The sequence below is a fragment of the Mastigoproctus giganteus genome, chromosome 6, assembly GCF_048544385.1.
Source record: "Mastigoproctus giganteus isolate SK-2022 chromosome 6, ASM4854438v1, whole genome shotgun sequence".
Taxonomy (NCBI): Eukaryota; Metazoa; Arthropoda; class Arachnida; order Uropygi; family Thelyphonidae; genus Mastigoproctus; species Mastigoproctus giganteus.
The window spans coordinates 167,266,119-167,290,577 of record NC_143580.1 but is presented as its reverse complement, the minus strand read 5'-3'; the positions used below and the strand labels follow the sequence as shown (position 1 = coordinate 167,290,577).

Below are 24,459 nucleotides of genomic sequence, written 5' to 3'. Positions count from 1 at the left end.
TCTACAGCTGGATGGTCTTGTATTGACCATTTATTCATAGTCAAGCAGATTCTGGAAAAATGCCAAGCTACTGGACAGGATATAGGATTAATGTTTATTGACTTGGAAAAAGATTATGATAGTGTCCCAAGAAAGATACTCTGCAGTGCAATGAAAAAAGCATTAGCATTATATAGCATCAGCCAAAAAAAACAAAATAACAAATCGTCTAATTGCACCCATCCATTGGTTCCAAATGTTTGTCTAGTTCTGCCTTGAATCTATTTAAGCTATCAACTTCTACAACAACAGATGGAAGTTTGTTCCAGCAATTGACCATATGCTGGCTAAAGGCAAACTTCCGCACATCTATCCTACAACTGTCTTTCCTCAATTTGAATTTATGCCCTCTCAGGCGATTATTCTGAGAGGAGCAAGAATCCCATCAGCACTGAGCATGCTCAAACCATTTGAGGCTTTATACGCCTCATTCAGATCACCTCGCAGGTGCCTAGTCTCCAGACACTGTAATTTGCAAAACTCAAGCCTTTCTTCGTAAGAGCAACCCTTTGTTCCATTCACTAATCTTGTTGTTCTTCTCTGCACTTGCTCCAGCAGCTCCACATCCTTCCTAAAATGAGGCCTCCAGATCTGTATACAGTACTCAAGGCCTAACCATTGCTTTGGGGATAATCACCTTATCTCTGCTAGAAAAATTCCTGTATATCATTGACAAGACACCATGAGCTACTCTTGCAAACCATCTGCACTGCTCAGAAAACTTCATATATGCCTGCACAATTACCCCCAGGTCCTTTTCATTCTCTACCACTGTCAGTGTCGTACCACTGACATTACTCTGGAGTTACTGCTTCCCATATGCAGTACTTTAAATTTGTCAATAATAAACTTCAGCTGCCTCATCTGAGCCCATCTCTTCAACTTTTCTAGATCCTTTTGCAGCAGCATACTGTCATTAGTGCCATTAACAATTCTGCCAACCTTCATATCATCTGCAAACTTGGACATTAAGCCTGATATACCATCATCAATATCATTAATAAATACAGAAAACAACAATGGCCCCCAACACTGAACCCTGAGGGACTTCACTAATAACATTAGTCCATGAAGAGTATTAGTCCATTGATTACCACTCTCTGCTGTCTCTCACTCAACCATTCCTTTATTAATTGCAGTAAATCAAGGATTAATGCCATAATGCTCTAATTTGTACAGCAGTCTTCCATGTGCAACAGTATCAAAAGCTTTCCTGAAATCCAAATATATGATATCAAAGTTATTCCCTGTATCTGGTTCCTTTGTGCCCACATCATAGTATCCAATTAAATTGGTCAGACAAGACTTCCCCTTAACAAAACCATGCTGTGTCCAAGCTATAACTGAAGTCTTGTCTTGATGAACCTGCAGTGCTTCTTTAACCAGTGCCTCCATTAATTTTTTTTTTATGAATTTTCCCTGGAACAGAAGTTAAACTAATAGGTCTGTAATTACTTGTTGCCCTTTGATCCCCCTTTGTGAATTGGGCCACATTTGCACATCTCCAGTCCATGGATACCTCCCCTGAGTCCAAGTAAACTCTCATAATTATGGCTAAGGGTTTGCTTATTTCCTTTGCTGCCTCTTTTAATATAACTGGATAGATCCCATCCACCCCAGTTGCCTTTCTTATGTTATCTTCAACAATTTCTCCTCCACTTTGCTCTCAGTTACTACAAAATCATCTAGCTTACTGGCAGAGTTTAATTCACCTCTGGCATTACCCTCCCTGAATAACTCTTCATGTGTGAATGTAGATGCAAAATACTCAGTTTGTTAGCTACCTGAGCAGAATCATAACAGTTGAATCATCAATATCCAGTGGACCAATCTGATTCATCCCCTTTCTTCTAGAGTTTACATAAGTAAAGATGTCCTTGCTGTTTTTTTTAGCATCCTTTGCCAAAGATTTCCCGTAATCTGCCTTTGCCTGCCTAACCTCCTTTGTGACTTGGTTACGGTCCAGCTTATATCTATCATAGGCTTCCGTCACCCTTTAATTTATATGTATCCCACGCATTTTCATATGTGCCACATGTCTCATTAGTTCATCTGACCTCCATTTAGGCCTAAACCGTGAACAATATTTCTTAGTTGGTATGAAAAGCCTAGTAAAATTCAAAGATTAATTCTTTGAATGGTTCCCATTTTGAATTTGCTGTTGGTAACATCAGTTGGTCCCAGCGAATAGGATTTAAATACTGTCTGAGTCCTCCGTAGTTGCCTTTACGAAAGCAATAACCCTTCCTTTTACCCCTGATGGTAGTTACCTCTTTGAGTAAATCCCACTTCAGCACACTGTGATCATAGCCACATAGTGTTTTCTTTATCTGCAGATTCTTAATGCTTGAAGAATCGGCTGCCTCCATAGCCAGGTGGGAAGGAGCAGCAGTGCGTAGCACACGCTTCTTGATTAGACCGGGGTTCAAGCCCGTGACCACCAAATACAGAGGATGCGGAAAGGTCAGGGAATGATCACCGCATATCCCGGAGCAATATGGCATTAATTGCTAATGCTCCTAAAAACCAAAACAACAACAACAACAGCATGAAGAATCACTACTGATAATCAGATCAAGAGTATTACTTTTGATCTAATTATCAAGAGTATTACAATCATCCAATAAATCCAGAAAAGCCTTGCCAGTGTATGAGTGACCAACCCACAAATTCTATTCAATAGCTGGGAAAAATAAAATTCCCCATTATAAGACTCTGATTTACTGGCCCACTCTATTTCCCTCTACAGTTGTTTTGTTATACTCATTAGAGTCATTAGGCGTATAATACACTCCTACTCTTAATTTTGCTTTCCCAGTGCTTACGTCACACCAAACTGACTCAACACTGCACTGTCCAGCCATGTTGACTGGCTGTACTTCCTTGGATTTTGTGTTTCTTAACTAATAGCATAACTCCTCCTCCCTTCCTGTCCTGTATATCTTTCCTGTACACATTGACTCCCTAAATTCTATTTCTGCATTCCTTATGTGTGACACCACGTCTCTGATATCCCAAAAATATCTGCTTTTGATGTTTAGACCAACACCGCAAATTCAAATTTATTTACCAAACTCGTAGCATTGGTGTACACACAAGTATAGATGCACCTGCCCTATTCTTAGCCATCCTAACACAGCCCAAGTGTTTACTTGTACCGCAATGATTCCCAGCAGTCTCTGAATTTAATACGACAAACACTGATCTACATAATTAGAAAAATTACAAAAATAACACTTGCTGCATTAAAATTGGGTCAGAAATTCAAAGCATCAAAAGGCTTACTACAGGGGTGCTGTGTATCCTCCATGTTATTCAAGTTGTACCTGGAAGTGAGGCGCCTCCGTAGCTAGGTGGTAAGGAGCAGCAGTACGTAGCACATGCTTCTTGATTAGACCGGGGTTCGAGCCCGTCACCACCAAATACAGAGGATGCGGAAAGGTCAGGGAATGACCACCACGTATCCCGGAGCAATATGACCTTAGTGTAATATGTGCTAATGCTCCTAAAAACCAAATAACAAACAAACAATAACAAACCTAGAAGTGATTGGAGGTTTGGTCCCAAAGATTCAGACCAATGGGATTATATGTGGCTCAAAACATTTACCTATCAAATCTTTTGTTTGCAGATGACCAGATTCTGATTTCCCAGGATGCGGAGGATGTTGACTGTGTGCAGAAAGCTAGTGGAACAATATAGAGAATGGGGTTTGACTATAAATTTCAATAAGACGGAATATATGAATTCAACAGAGGACATTTTGAGTGTAAATGGAGCACATATAAAGAATGTGAAGCAGTTTAAATTTCTAGGAGTTATTGTTCAGATGGATGGTTCATCTGAAGATGAGATTACAAGTTAGAATTAATGAGGGAAGAAAGGTCTTGAGAATGTTGAATCTAATATTATAGAGCAATAATATTCTCCCAAAAACCAAACCATTAATATATAATGCAATATTTCAGAATCCTACTATATAGATCTGATATTTGGACTATAAAGGAAATGCAAAGGAAGAAATTGCTAGCTGTCAAGATGACTTTTGTAGAAGATCCGCCTGAAGATCTAAATTAGAAAGAGTTAGGAATGAAGACATAAGAAAAGCAATGGATGCTAAAATAAACATAATTGACAAAATAGAATAAAAAAGGTTAGAATGGTATGGACATGTTATGAGAATGGGTGAAGAGAGATTACCTAAAAAATCAATGGAATGGACACCCCCTCCCCCCCAGAAGGAAAAGGAGAGGAATACCTAGAAGCACATGGATGGAGGGAGTGAGGGTGGCCATGGGAAAGAGGACATTGAAGAATGAAGACTGGGAAGACAGAAAAAAATGGAGGAACAAAATTAAAATATATATAAAAAAAAGTTAGGTCGAGGATAACCATTGATACAATAGAGAAATCCAAGGAGAAGAAGAAAAAATTAAGTTATCTTTGCCCCATTGGAGAAGTACTTGGAGATCAGCATTTAAGGAAATGGTAGTATATGTTTGAGAAGTTGAAGCTGTTTGTGCAGTGCAAGGTTTCTGAAACTGAAATGTAATGTGTTATCATCAACAAAACTATCAGTTAGTGTAGTATTTCAATTCAGTCGTTTGTTTACCAGAGGAAAGGGGTGGAAGAAAGAAATGAACCTTGGGGAATACAAGCGTTAGTGGAGAAGGCAGAACGCCATCTACCAACACCCTTGGAGAGTAATCATAGAGAAAACTGGGTACCTAATTAGTAATTGTATTTGGCATTCCATAAGTAATTGCCAATCCATAAGATGTAAAATTTTTATGCCTACACAATCAAAAGCTTTTGAAATGTCAAGAGGGATATGTCACTCTTTTCAGAAACTGGCTGGATATGAGCAAATTTCCAAACAGAAGGAAAAACACCAGTGGAATGAGAAAGCATAAAAAGGTGACACAGAAAAGGTTTTTGTGAACAAGTGGAGAAATACTTTCAGGACCTGGAGCTTTCTTGGCATTAAGATTGTTCAAAATTCCTTTGACGGAAGACCACAGGAGATATTGAGTGGAGTGCACTGGGAATGGTAGGTTGCCAATATTGCCAATACACGAGTTGGAAAAAATCAGGATACTGGGAAGTCAGCTTTATCTTTAGCTGAGGCAATAGGATCATCAGATTTTTAACAGAATTGGAAATACCGATGGACAAAAGTTGCCAACCAACAGCTTTGGAAAGAAACCAGAATGCTTGACTTCTGTTTGTTCAAGAAGCAAGTTTTCTACTCTAAGCCTGTTCATAATATAGTTAGACTGATTAATAACTTCCTTAAAATTATTATGACCTACACCATAGCTCGGTTTGGTGTAGGTTGCAACAGTTGGCATATTGCAATGCAAACCAATTGCAATAGGTAACATTCTTATTTTGAACAGCCTTAGCACATTTATGCAGAATAAAGGATTTCAGTCCCTAAAAGAATAATTTCACTGACATGGTCTTAGCAGACACTGACATTAGAAGATTAAAATGGTATTAGTATTAATAGTGGCAAATGATGAAAGAAAGCAAGCTTATACAGGATCAGCGAAAAGAAACCATTTCATCTATCCATATCCTCCAATAGTTTGTCTAGTTTTCCTTGAATTTGTTCAAACAATGGATGGAAGTTCGTTCCAAACTTCTGCCCATCTTTCTACAACAGTCCTTCCTCAGTTTAAATTTATGCTCCTTGTGCATAATCTGAGCAAGAGGAAGACTTTTTTCAGCATTGAGTTTGCTTGCTCAAGCCATTCAGGCTGAGTACAAAAAAAAAAAAAAAAGTGCTGGCTAGGAGAACCAAGGACAATGAGTTTTTTAAAAGTGTGAATGCAAAGCAGAATAAAAATCAGATTGAATCCTTCCATAAAGGTTGCAAAAATTGCTCTAAATAATCATGTTTGGCTGATGAGCCAAACATGATTATTCAAACTATTCACCTCCACAACGGATGGGCGCTTCTTTCAGCAACCAACCACCTGTTGGCTGAAGGCAACAACAGGTGGTTGATTGCTTCTGTATATCCATTCTTCAACCATCCTTCCTCAAATTGAATTTATGCCCCCTCATGTGCATAGTCTGAGCAAGGGGAGAATCCTATTGGTATGTAGTTTGTTTAAGCCATTCAAATCCTTAAACACCTCAATCAGATCACCTCACAGGTGCAGAGCCTCCAGATGCTGCATTTTCCAGAATATGAAGCCTTTCTTGGAAAGAGGAACCCTTTGTTCCTCTCGCCAATCTCATTGCCCTTCTGTACCTGTTCCAGCAGCTCTACATTATGCCTCCAGACCTGCATGCAAGTGTTCAAGATGTGGTCTCACCATTGTTTTATACAATGGGATAATCACCTCATTATGTCTGTAGCAAAATTCCTATATATCATTGACAAAGCTCCATGAGCTGTCCTGGCAGCCTGTGCACTCAGCTCAGGGAACTTAATATGATGCTGCACAATTATCCTAAGGTCTTTTTCATTTTCTACTACCTGAGTGTAGTACTACCCAGTTGGTACATTAATCTGGGATTATGCTGCCATGTGCAGCACTGCATTTCTCAATGTACTGCACCTTACCATTTCTTAGCCCAACTGCCTAATTTTTCTAGATCTTGCATACATTCATTACTGCCATTAACTACCCTATTAAACTTTGTATCATATGCAGACTTGGATATTAAGCCTGATATGCCTTCATCAATATTACTAATAAATATAGAAAACAATGGGCCCAACATTGAACCCTGTGGATTTCCACTAATAACAGAAATAGCAATCCATTGATAATCGCTTTCTGTACTTTCCCAATCAAATCACCCCTTTATCCATAGCAGTAACTTTTCCTTAATGCCACACTGCTCCAATTTGTACAGCAGGCTTTTATGTTCAACAGTGTCAACAGCTTTCCTGAAATCCAAGTATACAATATCGAAATTATTTTTTGCATCCAGTTCCTTTATTACTGCATCGTAATATTCATTCAAAGTGGTCAGACAAGATCTCCCCCATAATAAGCCTCTGCTGTGACTGAAGTGTAACTGCTTCCTCTCTAGATGGATCTGCATTACTTCTTTAATCAGTGACTCCATTATTTTCCCAGAAACAGAATTAATCTAACAGGTGGGTAATTACTTGATACCCTTTGTGAATTGGGGATACATTAGTGCATCTCCATTCCATGGGGACTTCCCTTGAATCCAAAGATGCTTTTCATAATTATGGCTAAAGATTTGCTTACCTCCTTTTCTGCCTCCCTTAATATAGTTCGACAGATCCCATCCATCACAGGTTTCTTTCTTACATTTAACTTCAGCAATTTCTCTTCCACTTTCCTCTCAGTTATTACAAAATCATTTAGCTCCCTGTTAAAGTTTAAGAAACTTCTGGTATCTACTCTGCTAAAGAATTCCTCATGTGTGTGAATGTAGGTGAAAAATGCCTATTCAGCTTGTCAACAGCCTGAGCAGCATCATCAACATTTAAACCAAGGATATCAATGGATCAATGTGATTCATGATTCATTCCCTTCCTTCTAGTTTTTATGTAAGAAAAGAAGCCTTTGCTATTTTTCTTTGCATTTTTTGCTAAAGAATTCTCGTAATCTGCTTTAGCTTGCCTGCCAACTTTTGTGACTTCATTGTAGACTAGTTTATATTTATCATAAGCTTCTCTATCAACTGATAATTTGTGTCCCATGCATTTTTCTTCTCTACCATGAGTGTCAATAGTTCGTCTGACATTCATTTAGATTTAAGCCTTGAACACTATTTCTTATTTGGTATGAAAAGTATAGTAGCTTCTATGATTATTTTCCTGAATGATTCCCATTTAGCATTTGTTGTTTTTCACTGAACGATTCCCATTTAGAACTTGTTCTATACAATGGTGCTATTAGTTGGCACCGCTGTATAGAATTTAAAAACTGTCAGAGAATACTAGTCTCCTTTATGAAAGGAAAAATCCTTTCCTTTATCTTTGATGGTAGTTTTATTTTTAAATAAATCCCACATTAATACACTTTGATCACTTCCCTAGTTTATCTTTAATCTATAGATTCTTAATGAATTAATCACTGCCGCTAATCAGATCAAGGGTATTGCTCCCTCTTTTTGCCGCCTCTCTAACGAGCTGCTGTAGAAAACAGTTGTCCAATGAATCCATAGAAGTCTTGCTAGTATGTGCATGTACTCATCAAAGTCATCTGGCCCTATAGCATACTCCTACTCTCATTTTTGTTTTCTTGGTGCTTGTGTCAAACCAAACTGACCTAACATTGCATTACCTTAGATTTTATGTGCTTCTTAAATAAGAGCCTAACCTCTCCTCCCATTCTATCATTTCTGTCCTTTCTGTATATGTCGTACTCACCATATTCAAATTTTTCATCGCCACGTCTGATACCACGTGACACCACTTCTGATAATCCTGACAATGTCTGCATTTGACAAGTTGATTAGCACTTCAAATTCATTGAATTTATTTTCTCCTAGCATTGGTGTACATGCAAGCACACCAATGCTAGGAGTAGGTTATGATAACTAAGAGTAGGAACAGGTATTCACCTATTCCTACTCTTAGTTATCATAACAAGTCCCAGGTATTTCCCTGATCCACTGAAGGAAAAGAATAGAAATCTTGCAGCCTATCCCATTTTGCATTCTTGTAATGCTAAATATGTGGCTGAGAATAGTTTTGATATAAAGGCTCTAATAGCGTAGACAATCACGAAGTTGTGATCTGAGCTGTCCAGAGTAGTGCTACTCAAAAGTGTGGTTCGCGGATCGTTGCCATTCCCCAAACTGTTTTTTTTTGGACACTGGCACCGGTCAGTGACAAGATAAGTACAGAAGGTCTGTGACAAGATAAGTACAGAAACTGAGAGTAAGCATTGAGAAACTTTTATAGCAATTTCACATTACTATGACATCCAAGTGCCTGATCAGTGACCTTGTCTCGTTATACAGGGTACAGACCAGTTTGGGTGTTGTCGCACGTGGTGCGAGCTGCATATAGACCATGCACAGTAGGACCACGTCGGTCTGCAATGGATTGTGTCGGTCCACGATGAATTGGAAATAAAAGAAATTAATTCTTCACCACAGATAATTTGAGAAACGCTGGTCAAGAGAATCACTGACCTGAACCATATACAGTCAGTCCTTGTATAACACATGTTTACACTACACGAATTCGATTATACATGATTTATAAATAGGGGAACGATATCATATATAACACGAACCGAATTTGCTTATGCATGATTTGCCTTTGTGTTTACAAGAAATGGCAGTCGAATGCAGAATCACCCCAACTGAACGCAACAAATAGGAATGAAGAGAAGATTCAGAAAATGTATTTATGTTTTTTATATCAGTGAAAAGGAAACACATTTCATCCTAATAACATAAAAACCCACACAATTCTAGCTATTGGTATTATTGCAAATACAATTAGATCACGTTTACTACTAGTTTATAAAGGCGCCTCCGTAGCCAGGTGGGAAGGAGCAGCAGTGCGTAGCACACGCTTCTTGATTAGACTGGGGTTCGATCCTGTCACCACCAAATACGGAGGATGCGGAAAGGTCAGGGAATGACCACCGCATATCCCGGAGCAATATGGCCTTAGTTGCTAATGCTCCTAAAAACCAAATAACAAACAACAAACTACTAGTTTATAACAGATTCCACTAGCAGAAACGCAACTGGAAATTGATTTTATTGTTTTATGGTAGTAACCCCCAGAAATGTGCTTTAGTAAAATGTGAGCTAGTGTTAATAGTGTGTATATGCCTTTACGGTGTTGTTTATTCAGTTGCTACACACACACACACACAGCTTTGTTTATGTGTATCAAATGTGCCTCCTCATTTTGTAATTGTGTTTTATTCCTTAAAAATGAGTAAAAAGCGTCCCGTTGAAGATACTACAGATTCAGAGAGAAAAAGAAAAGCAATATCGATAAACAGAGGCAGACTGGGTAAAAAAATTCTTACCCAGGAAAATTTGTAGTGGCCTCATACTAGCGTTAATGGCCAAAATCACACTGGCCTCCGGGATTTCCCCGCTAAGGCTTATGGCCAGTCCGCCTCTGTCGATAGAGAAAAAAAATATGAAATTGTGAAACGCTTCGAACAAAATGAAAGACCATGTGATATTGCATGTACTACAGGCCTAAATGAGGCAACACCAAGAATTAAAAAGAATGCAGAGAAAATAAAACAACTTTCATAGCAGGAACAACTCAAAGTGTAATTAAAATCCATTAGATCAAGACACAAAACATTGCCAAACACAATAAATAATGGTAATAAAATACGTAAGTATTTTATTACCATTATTTATTGTGTTTGGCAATGTTTTGGTTGCAAATGTGTGTTCAATCTTGGGTGGTTGGCACCTAACCCTATTTTTCCCATAGGGCCTGTTGTTTATATTGCACGATTTTGCATTGCACTAGGGTTTCTAGGAACACAACTATCGTGCTGTACGAGGACTGACTGTATTTGGAAGGATTGTTTTTGAGAAAAAGATAGTGTTGGCTGCGTGTTTAGGATTGTCGGTTACTAGTAATTGCAAAAAAAGTAATTGCAAAAGCCTCAGCATCTTGACCAGATCGGCCTGTGTGACTAGAAAACTGAAGATAGCTGGGGTTGTGAATATTAAAATCACCAAGGAAAATTACCTCACTGTTAGGAAAGTTGTTCTAAACGAAGTTAAGTTTCAGAGCAAGGAAGTCAGTTTCAAGTTATTAGTGGAATTTGGAGACTTAATGCCATATCCATGCCATATCCATGCCATATCTTGAAGACCAGTTTCCAGATTCCTAGCACAAGCAATCATCCATGCCTACTTCAAGGTAGGAAAGGATCAAAATTCTGAGCAACTACTGTCCAAATGCTCTGACAAGCTGCTTGTGCAAAATCTTGGAAAGGATGGCCAGTGCCCACCTTGCAGTATTTAGAAGCAAATGACCTTTCCCAGAATGCAGTGTGGCTCTTCTGAAATAACAGGTCAACACTCAACCATCTAACAAGACTGGAAACATCTATCCAAGATGCTTTCCACAAACACAAGCACCTTGTTTTGTTTTTATTTGATATGGAAAAAGCGTATGACATGACTTGGAGATTTGGAATTTTAAAAGATATTTAAAACCATGGTCTTAGGGATCACTAGCATCTTTTATTAAAATTTTTTTGTCAAATCATTCATTCCATGTTCATGCGGGGGTCCACTCTCTTAGCAGAAAGGTTGAGAAAGTAAGTTCTTGTTCTTTTTCTCACACACTTACACTCTCATTCATTCTTCTGGCTTTCTGCATTGCACTCTCTGGGCACCTCAACTTACTATCATTCTTCAGTTGTGATGCAGGCTAGGAGAGAATGCAGTCATGTTGTTAGTATATATAAAGTAGTGTAAGTTATTATTAACTTTGTATTCTTTCAGCCAATTACATTTACTCTTCTACTCATTCCCATTCACCATAACACTCATTCACTCTCTTTCCCTCGTTCTGGGTCCATCTTTCTTTCACCAAGACTGACATTCATTCCCTTTTACCATAATTCCTAATTTACTCAGTGACCAGCCTATTCATTCTGTCTTTCATTCTACATTGCATCCCCTTGCTACCAGCTTACTGATATTTTTCAGTTAATCTGCTTCCCTGGCTGCCTACGGAAGCACCAACAAAGGTAGTGGAAAGTGATAGTAGGAGAGGAAGAAGAATAAATGCCATCAAAAGAGGTATCCGCTGAAAATAAGTAACATTTGTCTTCTCTATTGGCGAAGTGTTGCTTATTGGATGTAGTTAAATATCTGTATATCTCCCTCCCCCACATGGTTACTCATTTGGTGTGGGGGGCCCCAGGTTCCTACACATGGCAGGGTAGTCCCAGGGGTATCCAGATCAATCGGGTTTTGTAATGTCAGGTTGCAGAATACGCTGTCCTGATAGTTATTAGGTCATCATCTGGGTGTGGTGGGAGATGCGGGCAATTTTAACCATTGATTATTATTTAATTTCTGGGGGGGCTGAATTGCCATTCTTCAAAGGGGAGCCAATCTGTGCTATTAGCTGTGTTCTGGGGATGTCATAAATTATACATTCATATAGAATGCGTGCTCAATCTTCACTCTCGCCATAGCTGCAATTTGGGTCATCAGTCAGCCCTAAGGAGGTTAGTTTTGCCTGTCATATTGACAGGTCACAGGAGCCATGAGTTGTCAATATGAATGTTGTCAAAAGTCCATGGGCATACCACTTAGGCAGCTTTGAGCTGACCATTGCCACCCATGGCAGAAACCTTTTGGTAACTAGACCTCTGGTTTCCTGCTCTCATTTTGTTTGCCATAGCTCATGGAGCTTTGTGCTTATTCTTTTTCTTTCACATTGAAAGTGCTGGCTGTATCAAGGGCAATTCTGTGGGTATGTCCTTTTTAAGTCTATAATACAAGCCTCTTTTGGCTACTTCCAGGTAAAGTTGGAGAGCTCCGGCCAGCAACTGTAGTGCAGGTGTGCTCACTGTGTAACATGCTAAGGTGAGCAGTATTGTCCTTTGTATTGATTCTAATATATTCCTGTTTCTTACTATGGCCGAACGGGTGAACCACACACACACACACACACCTGCTCCAGTGTTTCCCTAGGTGTACCCCTTGTACACATACCCCTTGGGATACACGTACAAAAGTGGCAAAAGGGTTTTAAATGATACACAGCAGAATTTTTTATTTTACTTTATCAGTTTTTTTTTTTTTTTAGCTACAGAAAACAATTTAAAAAAATCAGTGGATTCCGCTTGTAGGAATCACCAGTTAATTGAATCAAAACTTGAAAACCCAAATCCTTTATACCAGCAGTTCTCAAACTGTGCATTGCAACACCCTGGGGAGGAGCCATAATTTACCAGGGGTATTGCGGACAATTTAATAGTTTATGTAAGATTTCTGCACAGCAAATATTAAAAATGTATTAAGAATGATTTTTTTTTTTTACTATTAGATATCTATTACTATATGATCTGTATTATTAATGTAAATAATTATAGAAAATTTTTGGGGTGTTTTTGACAAAGAGAACACATCCGCACATATTAACATATTAAAAACAAGAATTGCACAATTCAAGGGAGGCGCCTGGAAAATTTTACAGGTCAAGGAAGGCGTGGCACAGAAAGTTTGAGAACCACTGCTTTATACATTGCAATGTGTAAAACTCTTCTCTTATTAAAATCACAATTTCAGTTTATTGAATCATAAAAGATGATAGAGCTATATAATATGTGATTTTTTGGATTTTCTTCCCCCCCCTCCCATTAATATAATTATATTGGATTACACTCTTAAGTGATCCGGTATATGCATATTAGCTCATTTGTGGGTGTGTTTTTTTACATGTGATGCAGACAACATTTTAAAGGCATCTGTGCAAAATAATCACTTGAGTAAAACTTAAACTTCAGTAAGAGAGACTTGCACATGAATCTTTGCAACAGCAAATGATGGCCAGATGTAGTTCCTCTTCCCACTGCTTTACACTGATTGGCTGCTAATCACCATGATTTTGCATTAGAGTGAATGCTGTTCTACAAGTGAGTAGAGCTGGCAGGAATATGAAAGACAAGCTGGTAGGTCAGGTTAGATTACACCACCAAATTCAGGATGGATTCAAGTGAGCATACTAAACATTATGGGCACTTGTTTTTTGCTAGAATCCATCCCGAATTTGGTGGCTTAAACTAATAAAACCTAACCCGTTTTTCATTAGTGGAAATGAAAGTCTGTAATATCTATCATATCTCCACAAGTGAATAGAGCTGGCAGGAATATGTCTATTGTTTTGCAGAACGGCATTCACTCCAACTCAAAATCATGGTGATTATTAGCCAATCAGCAAAAAGCAGTGGGCAGAGGGAGCTATATCTGACCATTTGCTGTTGCAAAGACCCCATGGGTAAGAGTCTCTTACTGAAGTTAAACTGTCATTTGTTTATTGCTTGTCTTCCCTTAATATGAACCTTAATAGTAATTGGTTTAATTTTAGAATGTCTGTGACAGTAGTCTTTTCAAAGTGTTTTGTAAAAATTTTGATTAATCCTTTATTACTCAGTGAATGTTGTAATGTAAAACATTAAAAAAAGTGCCTGATAAGTAACAATTTAAACTTCATTTAAATTTATAAATTTTACACATAGTTTTGAATGAGTAAAGTTTTAAATGTAGAAACAAACCCAACGAAAGGATTGACTATGACTGAAAAATGATGCACAATTGACTCAGCTGTGTTCTCAACAAGCAGTTTCCATGAAGTTGGGTATATCGCAAACTACATTGTCATCAAAGAAAACCTGGTTCATTCAACTTTAAATATCTTCTTAGCTAATTAGTTGTTTTTCCCCCAATGTTATACATGGGCTTAGGATTTTACATATTGACGATTTAGTGTCAAACAGTGTTAACTACAAAATTGCATTTTCTTTTTGTGATAACTTTAGTTTTATTTTATACAAATAACAATGCATATCATGTCATAGAACTGTATCTCTCTAGTACTTTACAAGCTTACTTAGGTTGTAAGTACATTTCTGGTAAACTAAAAAAATGTCAAATGACTTTTTTTTTGATTAAGTACGAAAACATCAACTTCAAAATAATTTTGTAGTTAATGTTGTTTGACACTAAACCCTCTATGTTGTTTGGTTTTTAGGTGCTTCAATGACTTTGGACTATATATGTGCCATACATATATGTCTATTGTATTATATACATAGTATGTATGTACCAGGTACTGTACATATTTTTTATTAAAAAGTCTGCCAATATGAAGATTATCCTAAGTTGGGATTTTTGGTAACTGGCAATGAAATAAAGCCTGTCCCACTATGTGTGATTTGTTATGACACTCGCAAATGAAAGTATGAAATCATCCAACCTGAAATGTCATTTCGATGCAAAACAAAGAATACCAGGGAAAATCTATAGAATTCTTCTTCTTATTATTATTATTCAATAATTATTTTATATATATGATAAATAGAAGTATTATTAAAACTACCCCCAAAATTATTATTGAAACGGAACTCTCAAAAGGGATACATAATAATTGTAAATTTGGGAAACACTCTTAAAGGATATAATATCAGAAAAGCAGGGCATTAGTTTGTGTTCCTTCTTTCTTTTGGAATTTTGTATTTGGTTCCTTTTGCTGTGTTGATATGGATCTGAATATATTGTCCATGATATCAGTACCATCCATTGTTGCTTCTGTTAGCCTTGGGAGGTTAATTATGACAGTATAGTGGTTTTGCCACTCACTTGAAGTCTGAGTTTTAATCCCAGTGGGTACCTGGAATAGATTTAATCTTCCAGCAGGCATGTCCATTTATTTTTAATTCATGCATATACTCTGAAAAAGTAACTCCATTTTGTGACCTTAAAAAGTCAGCAAGAATTCAAAATTTACTTTTTGATACCACCTTTATTTTCAGTCTGTTATGAACATGGCTATGAAAATTTCATTTTTTATATTGCAAACGTATTTTTAATTAAATTTTAAAAATAAATCTCCCTCTGATGTGCTTTGGGCATATGCTTCATGTTTTTAGTGCCCACATTTGGGCAGTTGAAAGGCATTTCCTCTTCAATTTAGGCTATAGTTAGCCGATCTGATTTGGAGGGAGTAGTTTTGTAGTTTTCCTCCCCTGTAAATTGTTCAATTTTTTTTTAGCTCACACGGTGTGCAAATTTGGTATAGACAATTTTACTGCAATTTGATATCTGATAGACATGTAAATAATATCTTAGTCAAGCAAGCATTGACTGTTGGGAGATGCTATGATCAAATGCAAAGTTCTCGTTGACATCACTGTAATAAATATTTTAATTTTTAATTTAATATGCTAGTGTGGCAGCTGGTAAGTGTAAGGTTGCAGCTGTAGTTAGTCAGTCTCATAGAGTGATTAGACCTTTTTAGCCTGCATTACATACCATGACACACACACACACACACAGTCTGATATTCACTAATTTCCTCTTCAATTGAAGATGTAGTTAGCTGATTTCAGTTGGAGAGAGTAGTTTTAATTGTGTGAATTGTTAAAGGTGTTTTTTTTTTTATCTCACACAGTGAACATTTGCCCCTTGAACGTTCACTGGTACAAACAATACTCAATGGCATAATATTGTCTAAGTTGTTGATGCACTAAAACTCAACAACCACAACAGACAGTAATGCATTATATAAATAATAACTAAAGTGACCAGATCCTTAGTATTCCGATAAGGGACATGGGGGGGGGGCAACCCCCCAGAAACAATATTCACATTTTTTTTAAATTTATTTTTTTATAAATATACACATTTTTTTAACAATATACACATTTTTTAAAAATTTATTCACATACAAATACTTACATTTCTTTGAACTAAACTTATAAAAAAAATAAAAAATAATCTGTATACATACCGGGTGGTTATAAAATAAGTTTCTCTATTCAGAAGACCCTAGTGTCAAAACAGTTGGTTAATGCTGTGAAAATCAGTGGGTATGGGGAAGTGATTTGTAGAAGAAGAAAAAAAAAAAAAAAGTTCAAATTTCCACCACCAGGGGAAAAAGGTGTTGCAGATATGTAAAAGCTGTCATTTACTTCAAGACATGCTGCTTACGCAAATGACATCCTGTTAGATAAAGCTGAAAGGCCAACGCCACCGTGAATAACCATTATGGCTCTTACAAAAAAGGAACTTGCTCTTTTAGTAAAACTGTTCTACCAGAATAATAGTAACGCTAATGCAGCACTATGCAATATCGCAAACTTAAAGGTTTACTTAAAGGACCTTTGATGTCAGTGGGGCTTCGAAAAATAATAAAGAAATTTGAAGTGACCGGGGAATTCCAGGCAGGGGATGATCACATAAGTAGTGGATGAAGTGACAGTTGCAATAGTCAGAATGTGAAACACTACCAGTCAGTAGTGCCAGAGATGTGTCAAGAGACTTGAATCTTTCTTTGTCTACTGTATGTAAAGTGCTTCGAATAATTTTACGCTGGTTTCCATACAAGATTCACGCGGTGCAAGAACTAGTCTTGTGATCAGCAACAACGAATAGACTTTGCTCTATGATTTCTGGCTCACATGGGCTCGAATGATCTTGTGGTCTGATGAGGCACATTTCACTCTTCATGGGGCTGTAAATGCACAAAACTGCCACAAAATATGGGAAACTTCACATCCATCTGCTGTTCATGAAAGACCAATACAAAGTCCATACATTATGTGGGATTCACAGCAGAGTTTATAATCGGACCATTTTTCTTTGAAGAGTCTACACCTCATGGCCTCGTAAGGTGTATGGTAACTAGTGCACGGTACTGCACTCTTTTGAGAGATCTCATTATTCCCACTCTGCAAGAAAGGCAATGCTTGGAGACCGTAGTGTTCATGCAAGATGGTGCCCCTCCCCACGTTGGTCGACAAGTGAAGGAACTGCTCCATTCAACATTCGGAAATTATTGCATCATTTATAGAGACTTTTCGCAGTTCTGGCCATCCTGATCAGCAGATCTCAATCCCTGTGATTTCTGGCTATGGGGATACCTGAAAAACAGAGTTTACCATGGTGGCACACAGATGCTTGTCGATTTAAAAGCAAGCATTAAACAGCATGTAGCCAATAAGATGCCATGTGAAACTGTTGCACGCAGTCCTCCGTTTTCAGAATGTCATCTCAAGTGAAGGAAAATGCATAGAATAATATCTGTAGATTTCTAAGTTCTGATATTAAAATCTAATCCTAAGTTAAGTATTCTATTTCATGTTTACAGTGCCAGTTTCTCCCCTGGTGGCAGAAATTTGAACTCTTTTTTTTTTTTTTTTCCTTCTACAAATTGCTTCCCCATAACCCTAAATGACATACCCACCGATGTCATACCCACCATATATATAATGACATACCCACCATAGTACTATCTCTAACCGTTTTGACATTAGGGTCTCCTGAAAAGGGAAACTTATTTTATAACCACCCAGTGTGTGTATATATATATATATATATATATATAACCACCCAGTGTGTGTATATATATATATTTTTTTTTTTTTTTTTTTATAGAAAGGCTGAAATTCAGTATAGGGTATCCTTCGTGTTACGCTACATGATGAACAGAAGGTGGCACGAAGGACATGAACTGAGAAAAACAGTTGCAATTAGAAGGGAAAAAAAAAAACCACTTAGAGGGGTCATGTTTTTAATAGACTTTTTAATTTTGCTTTAGTGAAAGAAGGTTTAAGTTTTTCTGTGAAATAATACTAATAATAAAAATACATACTTCTTTTAACAATAAAAGCAAGAAAAATTAAATATATTTTTCTGCTGAGTGAATGTTTATTAATAATTCTTCATTATTTGCCATTCTTCATAAAATTCCTCACAAGAATTAGCAAAATTGCTTGTAGTATAGCTTTCAGTGTTTCTACGGTCAGTTGTGTTTTTGTTGACGTCCACAATTATTTACTACCGAAAAAACTCTTTCCGTTGTACCATTGATTCCTAGCAAACATAATGCAAATGATTTGTGTTATGTTTGCCATTAAGTATGGAGGCTACATGTCCAATCCGGGACATTTTGCAATGCAGGGCAAACGATTGAAATCCGGGACATCTGGTCACTTCAATAATGACAGTAATTGCCATGAAAGAATGGATTTCATTTGAATCTGCCAGAAGGAGGCAGGAGCAGTGCCACTTAGCAAGTTAAATTTCTTAGTAGAGTTAGTATTGGAGATTATTAAAAACCTTAGCACTTTTAACTTGTGAAGAGTAATCTGCTTTTAATTTCTTAAAGGGATACAGATTATTCTCAGATGTTTTATGAGACTTCCACTTTTTCAGTGACTAAAAAATCATCATTATCACATACTAATAATAGAATGTGAGGTGCACAGTGGAATAAGGATAGCAAATCAATCACTGAAAAAGTGTCTGAGAATAACTTATATTCCTTTAAGAAATTAGCCAGATTACATTCAATGTAGAATGAAGTGCTTTGATTTTTGCTGTTCTCCATGAGGCTTACATGTGCATCATGCCAATACTAAAAGAACAAATTAAAGATTACTACTCAAATAATATCAAGGTACAGAGATTACTGTTCCAATAATACCATAGACACTGAGTCTATGATACATAATATTTTCGTTATTATACGAGCACTTTTAAATATAGTCAGTTCTGCTATCACGTGCATTTTACAATGCGAATTTGCTCCAACGCAACTGATATATTAGGAAACAATGTGAGAATAATGTGATTTTCAGGTTGGCTCATGCACAATTCCATCTGCGAGTAACAACAGGTGAATGTAAAACCTGGCACCAAACTGAACGTAGTGATCTTCGCAGCAAAACATACAAGTTTACGAAGCTTAAAAAATGTCAAATGTGTGTGAGAGCTGTTTTTCCCATTTACTATAGTTATATTAGTCGAAGACAACCATTGTCATTTGCTGTATTCACAAGATAGCAGGTGATATTGTAGGCCAGCTCATGTTTTCAGGAGCTTACAGTTATCTGTTTGAACAGAAATTTAGCAAGGCATTGATAGCTTGAGCAGAGGAGCACATTTCTGGAGGTCACTTCCATAAAACGATAAAAACAATTTTGAGTTTCCGGTTTATTGGGCTTTTCTGTTAGTGCAATCTAATTATAAATGGGTAGTAAACTTGATCTTACTACATTTGTGATAATACCGATAGCTAGAATTCTGTGTGTTTTTACATTATTATGGTAAAATGTGTTTCCCCCTTCCATGAAATCTTCAATCATATAAAAAACAAATAAATTTTCAGAATCTTCTCTTCATTCCTATTTTTTAAACTTCATAAACTTGTCTCACTTGTGCAATTTGTGTGTCCTGTGTTTGTCGTTATTCATTGCTTATGTTTTTTACTATTTTAAATTTTACAATCCGAAAAGAAGAAAATGTCAGTGAACAGAAATAACAATCAAGAAAATTTCATATCTTGTCAAGGTAAAGTGCTATATTTACTGTAATATTTATTTATTAGAAATTTAAGATGTTTAAACCTGTGTTAGCAATTTTATTGGGTTTCTAACTTTTTTTAGTGTATTACTTACCAGACTGACATTTTTTTTTTTTTTTTGAGAGCTTTGCCTCTATCCCCATTTTCCCCATAAGCCCTGTTGTTTTTAATGAGCAAAATACCATAATGTGGAGATTTTTAGGAACATGTACCGCATTATAGCAGAACTGACTGTACTGGGAAACCACCTGATCTCGCTGCTTGGCACTTGGGGATGGGTGAAGATATGCAAATTCTTCAAGGAAAGATTTGTTAAAAACAGGTTATCATTTCAGTCATGAATAATAATCTCATGTAATTAATTAAATTATACTTTTGTAATTAATTAAATTATACTTGATATTTTACCTTTCTAGACTATGACATTCTTAACTTCATGGGAAGATTTTGCTAAAGCAGCTGAGAGGCTGTACCTTAATGATCCTATGAAGGTAAGTGTATTGTAGTATTAATGGGCTAGTTTGCATTTTTCATAACTTTCAGTGGATATTAGTACTGACAAATGATGCAAAAAAGCAAGCTTATATTGCATCAACCAAAAAAAATAAAAAACTCATTTTACCTATTCATTCCCTACAACAGTTTGTCTAGTTCTTCCTTGAAGTAATAGAGGTATGTGATGCAAAAAAAGCAAGCGTATGAGCTTATGTAGCATCAGCCAAAAAAAAAAAAATTTGCACAACCATTGCCTCTAAAAGTTTGTCCAGTTCCTCCTTGAATTTATTTAAGCTATCAATTTCCACAACGACAGATGGAAGTTTGTTCCAGCAATTAACCACCTGCTGGCTAAAGGCAAATTTTTCCACATGTCAATTCTACAATTGTCTTCAATATGAATTTATGTCCCCTCAGGCAAGTAATATGGACAAGAGAAAGAATTCCATCAGCACTGAGTTTGCTCAAGTCCTTATACACCTCAGTCAGATCATAGGTGGTAGATGACTTTCATCAACCGGTGAAATACCACCCCTTTGCTTATTGGAGGCTTGAAGTGGTGAAACCCATGTTTAGTCTCTAGAGCAAAGTTTCCGGCATCCCCCTTCCCTCTCCCCATACTTCTCCTTCAACCCATGCACGGTACTAAGTACTATAGGTTTTGATACCTTTCGTGTTTGGGGTTCTCATAAAAAAAAAAAAAACCCACAGGTGCCTAGTCTACAGCCATGGAATTTGCAGAATTTAAGCCTTTTTTTGTTAAGAGGATCCCTTTTGTTCCCCTCACCAATTTTGATGCCCTTCTCTGTGCATGCTCAAGCAACTCTACATCTTTGCTAAAATGAGGCCTCCAGACCTGCACACAGTACTCAAGGTGTGGCCTAACCATTGCCTTGTACAAAGGGATAATCACCTCCTTTTTCCCTGCTAGCAAAATTCCTGTATGTCATTGACAACCCCATGACTTGCTCTGGCAGCCTGTCTGCATTGCTCAGAAAACTTCATATCTGACTGCACAATCACTCCCAGGTCTTTTTCATTTTCTACCACCCTGAGTTCAGCTAATATTATTAGCCAAATGGTGTGAGGAAGCCTGATGCTTTTGCTGCACCAACTAAAAAATAAAAAAATAATAATTGAAGTTACCCGAGAGAGAGAGAGAGAGAGAGAGAGAGAGAAAACAAGAGTCAGTAGTAGTAGTAGTAGTGGCATGTGATGCATGTGTATGAGCTTATGCAGCATCAGCCAAAAAAAAAAAAAAAAAAAAAAAAAATCACACTATTCCCTCCAAATTTGAGGTTGTCACAGACATTCTCTCTCAGATATGCCAGACAAGCTGTACTTGCTACCTGGGAGTCTAAAATGCTGATGGAACTGATATTCGGGTGACACTCAAGTCAAGTGGACCGAATTTCGGCGAAGTCCGGACGGTCTGTGACACCCAAATCTTCTGCTTGCACCTTCACGATGGTGGGACTGTTAGTAATCATGGGTATAACCTCCATGCACAAGTATATGGTGGGTGAACACCCAGGTGTGAACCAACGTAAGCAGGGGTGGAGGTGTGGCGCCCACACCACATGGAGGAACGCTGCCCCTCTATGTTACTAGGTGGTAGATGACTCTCATCAACCGGTGAAATACTACCACTTTGCTTATTGGAGGCTTGAAGTGGTGGAACCCATGTTTAGTCTCTAGAGCTATGTTCCGGTCAACCCTTCCCTATCTCTTCCGTCATGCAGTATGATTGATGACTTTTGAGGTTATGATGAACGTCGTGGCGAGATCCAATATTCCTTACATTTCGAGGGTACAGCTCTAAAACGGTGTTCGCAGGCCGGCCACTAGTAAGTACACCGGACCGAACCTATTGGTAACTCTCTAGGAGGCTTCCGGATCAGCTAGTGTATAATCTTGCTACCTCTACTCTGCCAGATAGTGACTGGAGAGAGCCCGAGTAGTGTGTATGCGGGGAGCATTTTCGAGGCCACGCTATGTCAAGGATCTGGGTATATTCTTACCACGTGTACGCCATATCCAAAACTTTCATTACTTCATACAGCATGTCCCACCCACTTTTTCTTACTATTGAATACACCATGAATTGTCAAACTAATAGAGCAAGCTTATCTGCGAAAAGATCTAAACCTCCCAAGCACTTCCTAATTCATTTCACAAATATACGTGGTCACAATTCTAATCTCAACGATGTCCATTTCCACTTGCAGTCTGCCAAACCCCATGTACCTTTTCTGACAGAATGTCAGTTATCGGTTGATTCAACTACTGCTCATCTCAGATGCCCAAATTATTCGCTGTATGATTCCTTTCGCCTCAAAGGTGGTACTTGTGCATATGTCCGTTCTGATATTCCCTGTCAGAGACTTGGCAATTTGGAATCTCCTCTCTTTGATCTTCTCTGGCTTAAAATCTCTCTACCTCATCGTGTCAAATTCATCTGTTGTCTCTACCGTTCTCCCAATTCCACTAATCACTTGGAGCTTTCTGACTTTCTCTCTTTGCAACATGACTTACTCCGGTCCAACTTTCCTAACAGTGAGGTAATTTTCCTTGGTGATTTTAATGTTCACAACTCCAGCTGGCTACCGTTTTCTAGTCACACCGACCCAGCTGGTCGAGATGCTGAGGCTTTTGCAATTACTAATGATCTAGCACAGATTTTTCATCTACCTACAAGAATACCGGACAATCCTAATCATACAGCCAATATGCTTGATCTTTTTCTCACAAACAACCCTTCTAAGTACACGGTCGAAGTGAGAGGTCCTTTAGGCACTTCAGATCACAACTTGGTGATTGTCTCTTCACCAATGGAACCTTTATCTCGTGGCTGTTCCCAACCTCGTGTTGTTTGGCATTACAAGAATGCAAAATGGGATGACCTGCGAGACTTCTTTTCCTTGGTCGTATTACTGTTTCAAAACTTCTGATGTCAACGTTTGCTCAGATAGTATCAGTGAAATTATTCTTGCAGGAATGGAATCTTTATCCCACACTCCACTTTAAAATCTCGTCCTTTATCTAAACCTTGGTTTTCCAATAAATGTGCTAAGGCTGTTCAAGAGAAGAATGTTGCATATCGTAATTGGCTTGTTTCTAATTCTTCAGTTTCATTTTCTGCCTACACAAAAGCTCGCAACAATTGTAAAGTAGTTATTAATCAGTCCAAACTAGAGTTTGAACAGGCTAAGAGTAGAAAACTTGCTTCTTGCCCTAAGGTAGCCGTACATTCTGGTCTCTTGCCAAAGCTATTGGCCGCAACTTTTGCTCATCTCTGCTCCCACCTCTGTCCAAACCAGATGGTTCTGTTGTCACGTCAGCCAAGGAGAAAGCTGACCTGCTAGCATCCCATTTTTCTTCCAGCTCATGTATTAATGATCTTGGTAAAACACCTCCCTCCATTCAATGCCTCATGTGGTCTTCCGTCAAAAGGATGTCAGAAGGATTTTGATGAGTCTTGATGCTAAGAAAGCTCCAGGTCCTGATGGTATTTCTCCACTTGTTCTCAAAATCTGTGCTCCTGAAGTTACTCCTATTCTTTGCCGCCTTTTTTCACTTTCTTATTCCAAAGGTGTTTTTCCTTCTGCTTGGAAATTTGCTCATATCCAGCCAGTTCCTAAAAAGGGTGATAAATCCCTCCCATCCAATTATCGTCCCATTGCAATTACTTCTACTCTTTCTAAAGTAATGGAGAAATCAATTAACCGCCAACTCTTAAACTACCTAGAAACCTTCCGTCTGACCACGATGGATTCCATCAGTGTCGATCCACTGGTGATATTCTGGCTTATGTTACCCATTTATGGACTAATTCAATGGAAAGGTTTGGTGAAACACAAGTAGTTGCTCTTGACATCTCA

The 24,459-nt window shown here is 37.7% G+C and overlaps 1 protein-coding gene across 2 annotated transcripts in view; it reads left to right on the top strand.

The window, feature by feature from the left end:
* Srp9 (signal recognition particle 9) overlaps positions 1-24,459 on the top strand; it is a 67,371-nt gene that overhangs the window by 6,205 nt on the left and 36,707 nt on the right. For both annotated transcript variants that reach the window (XM_090375471.1, XM_090375470.1), the window contains exon 2: positions 20,500-20,574. In XM_090375471.1, the coding sequence (XP_090231597.1) occupies positions 20,503-20,574 (72 nt within the window). In that variant the 5' untranslated portion in view covers positions 20,500-20,502. The remainder of the gene's footprint in view (positions 1-20,499; positions 20,575-24,459) is intronic.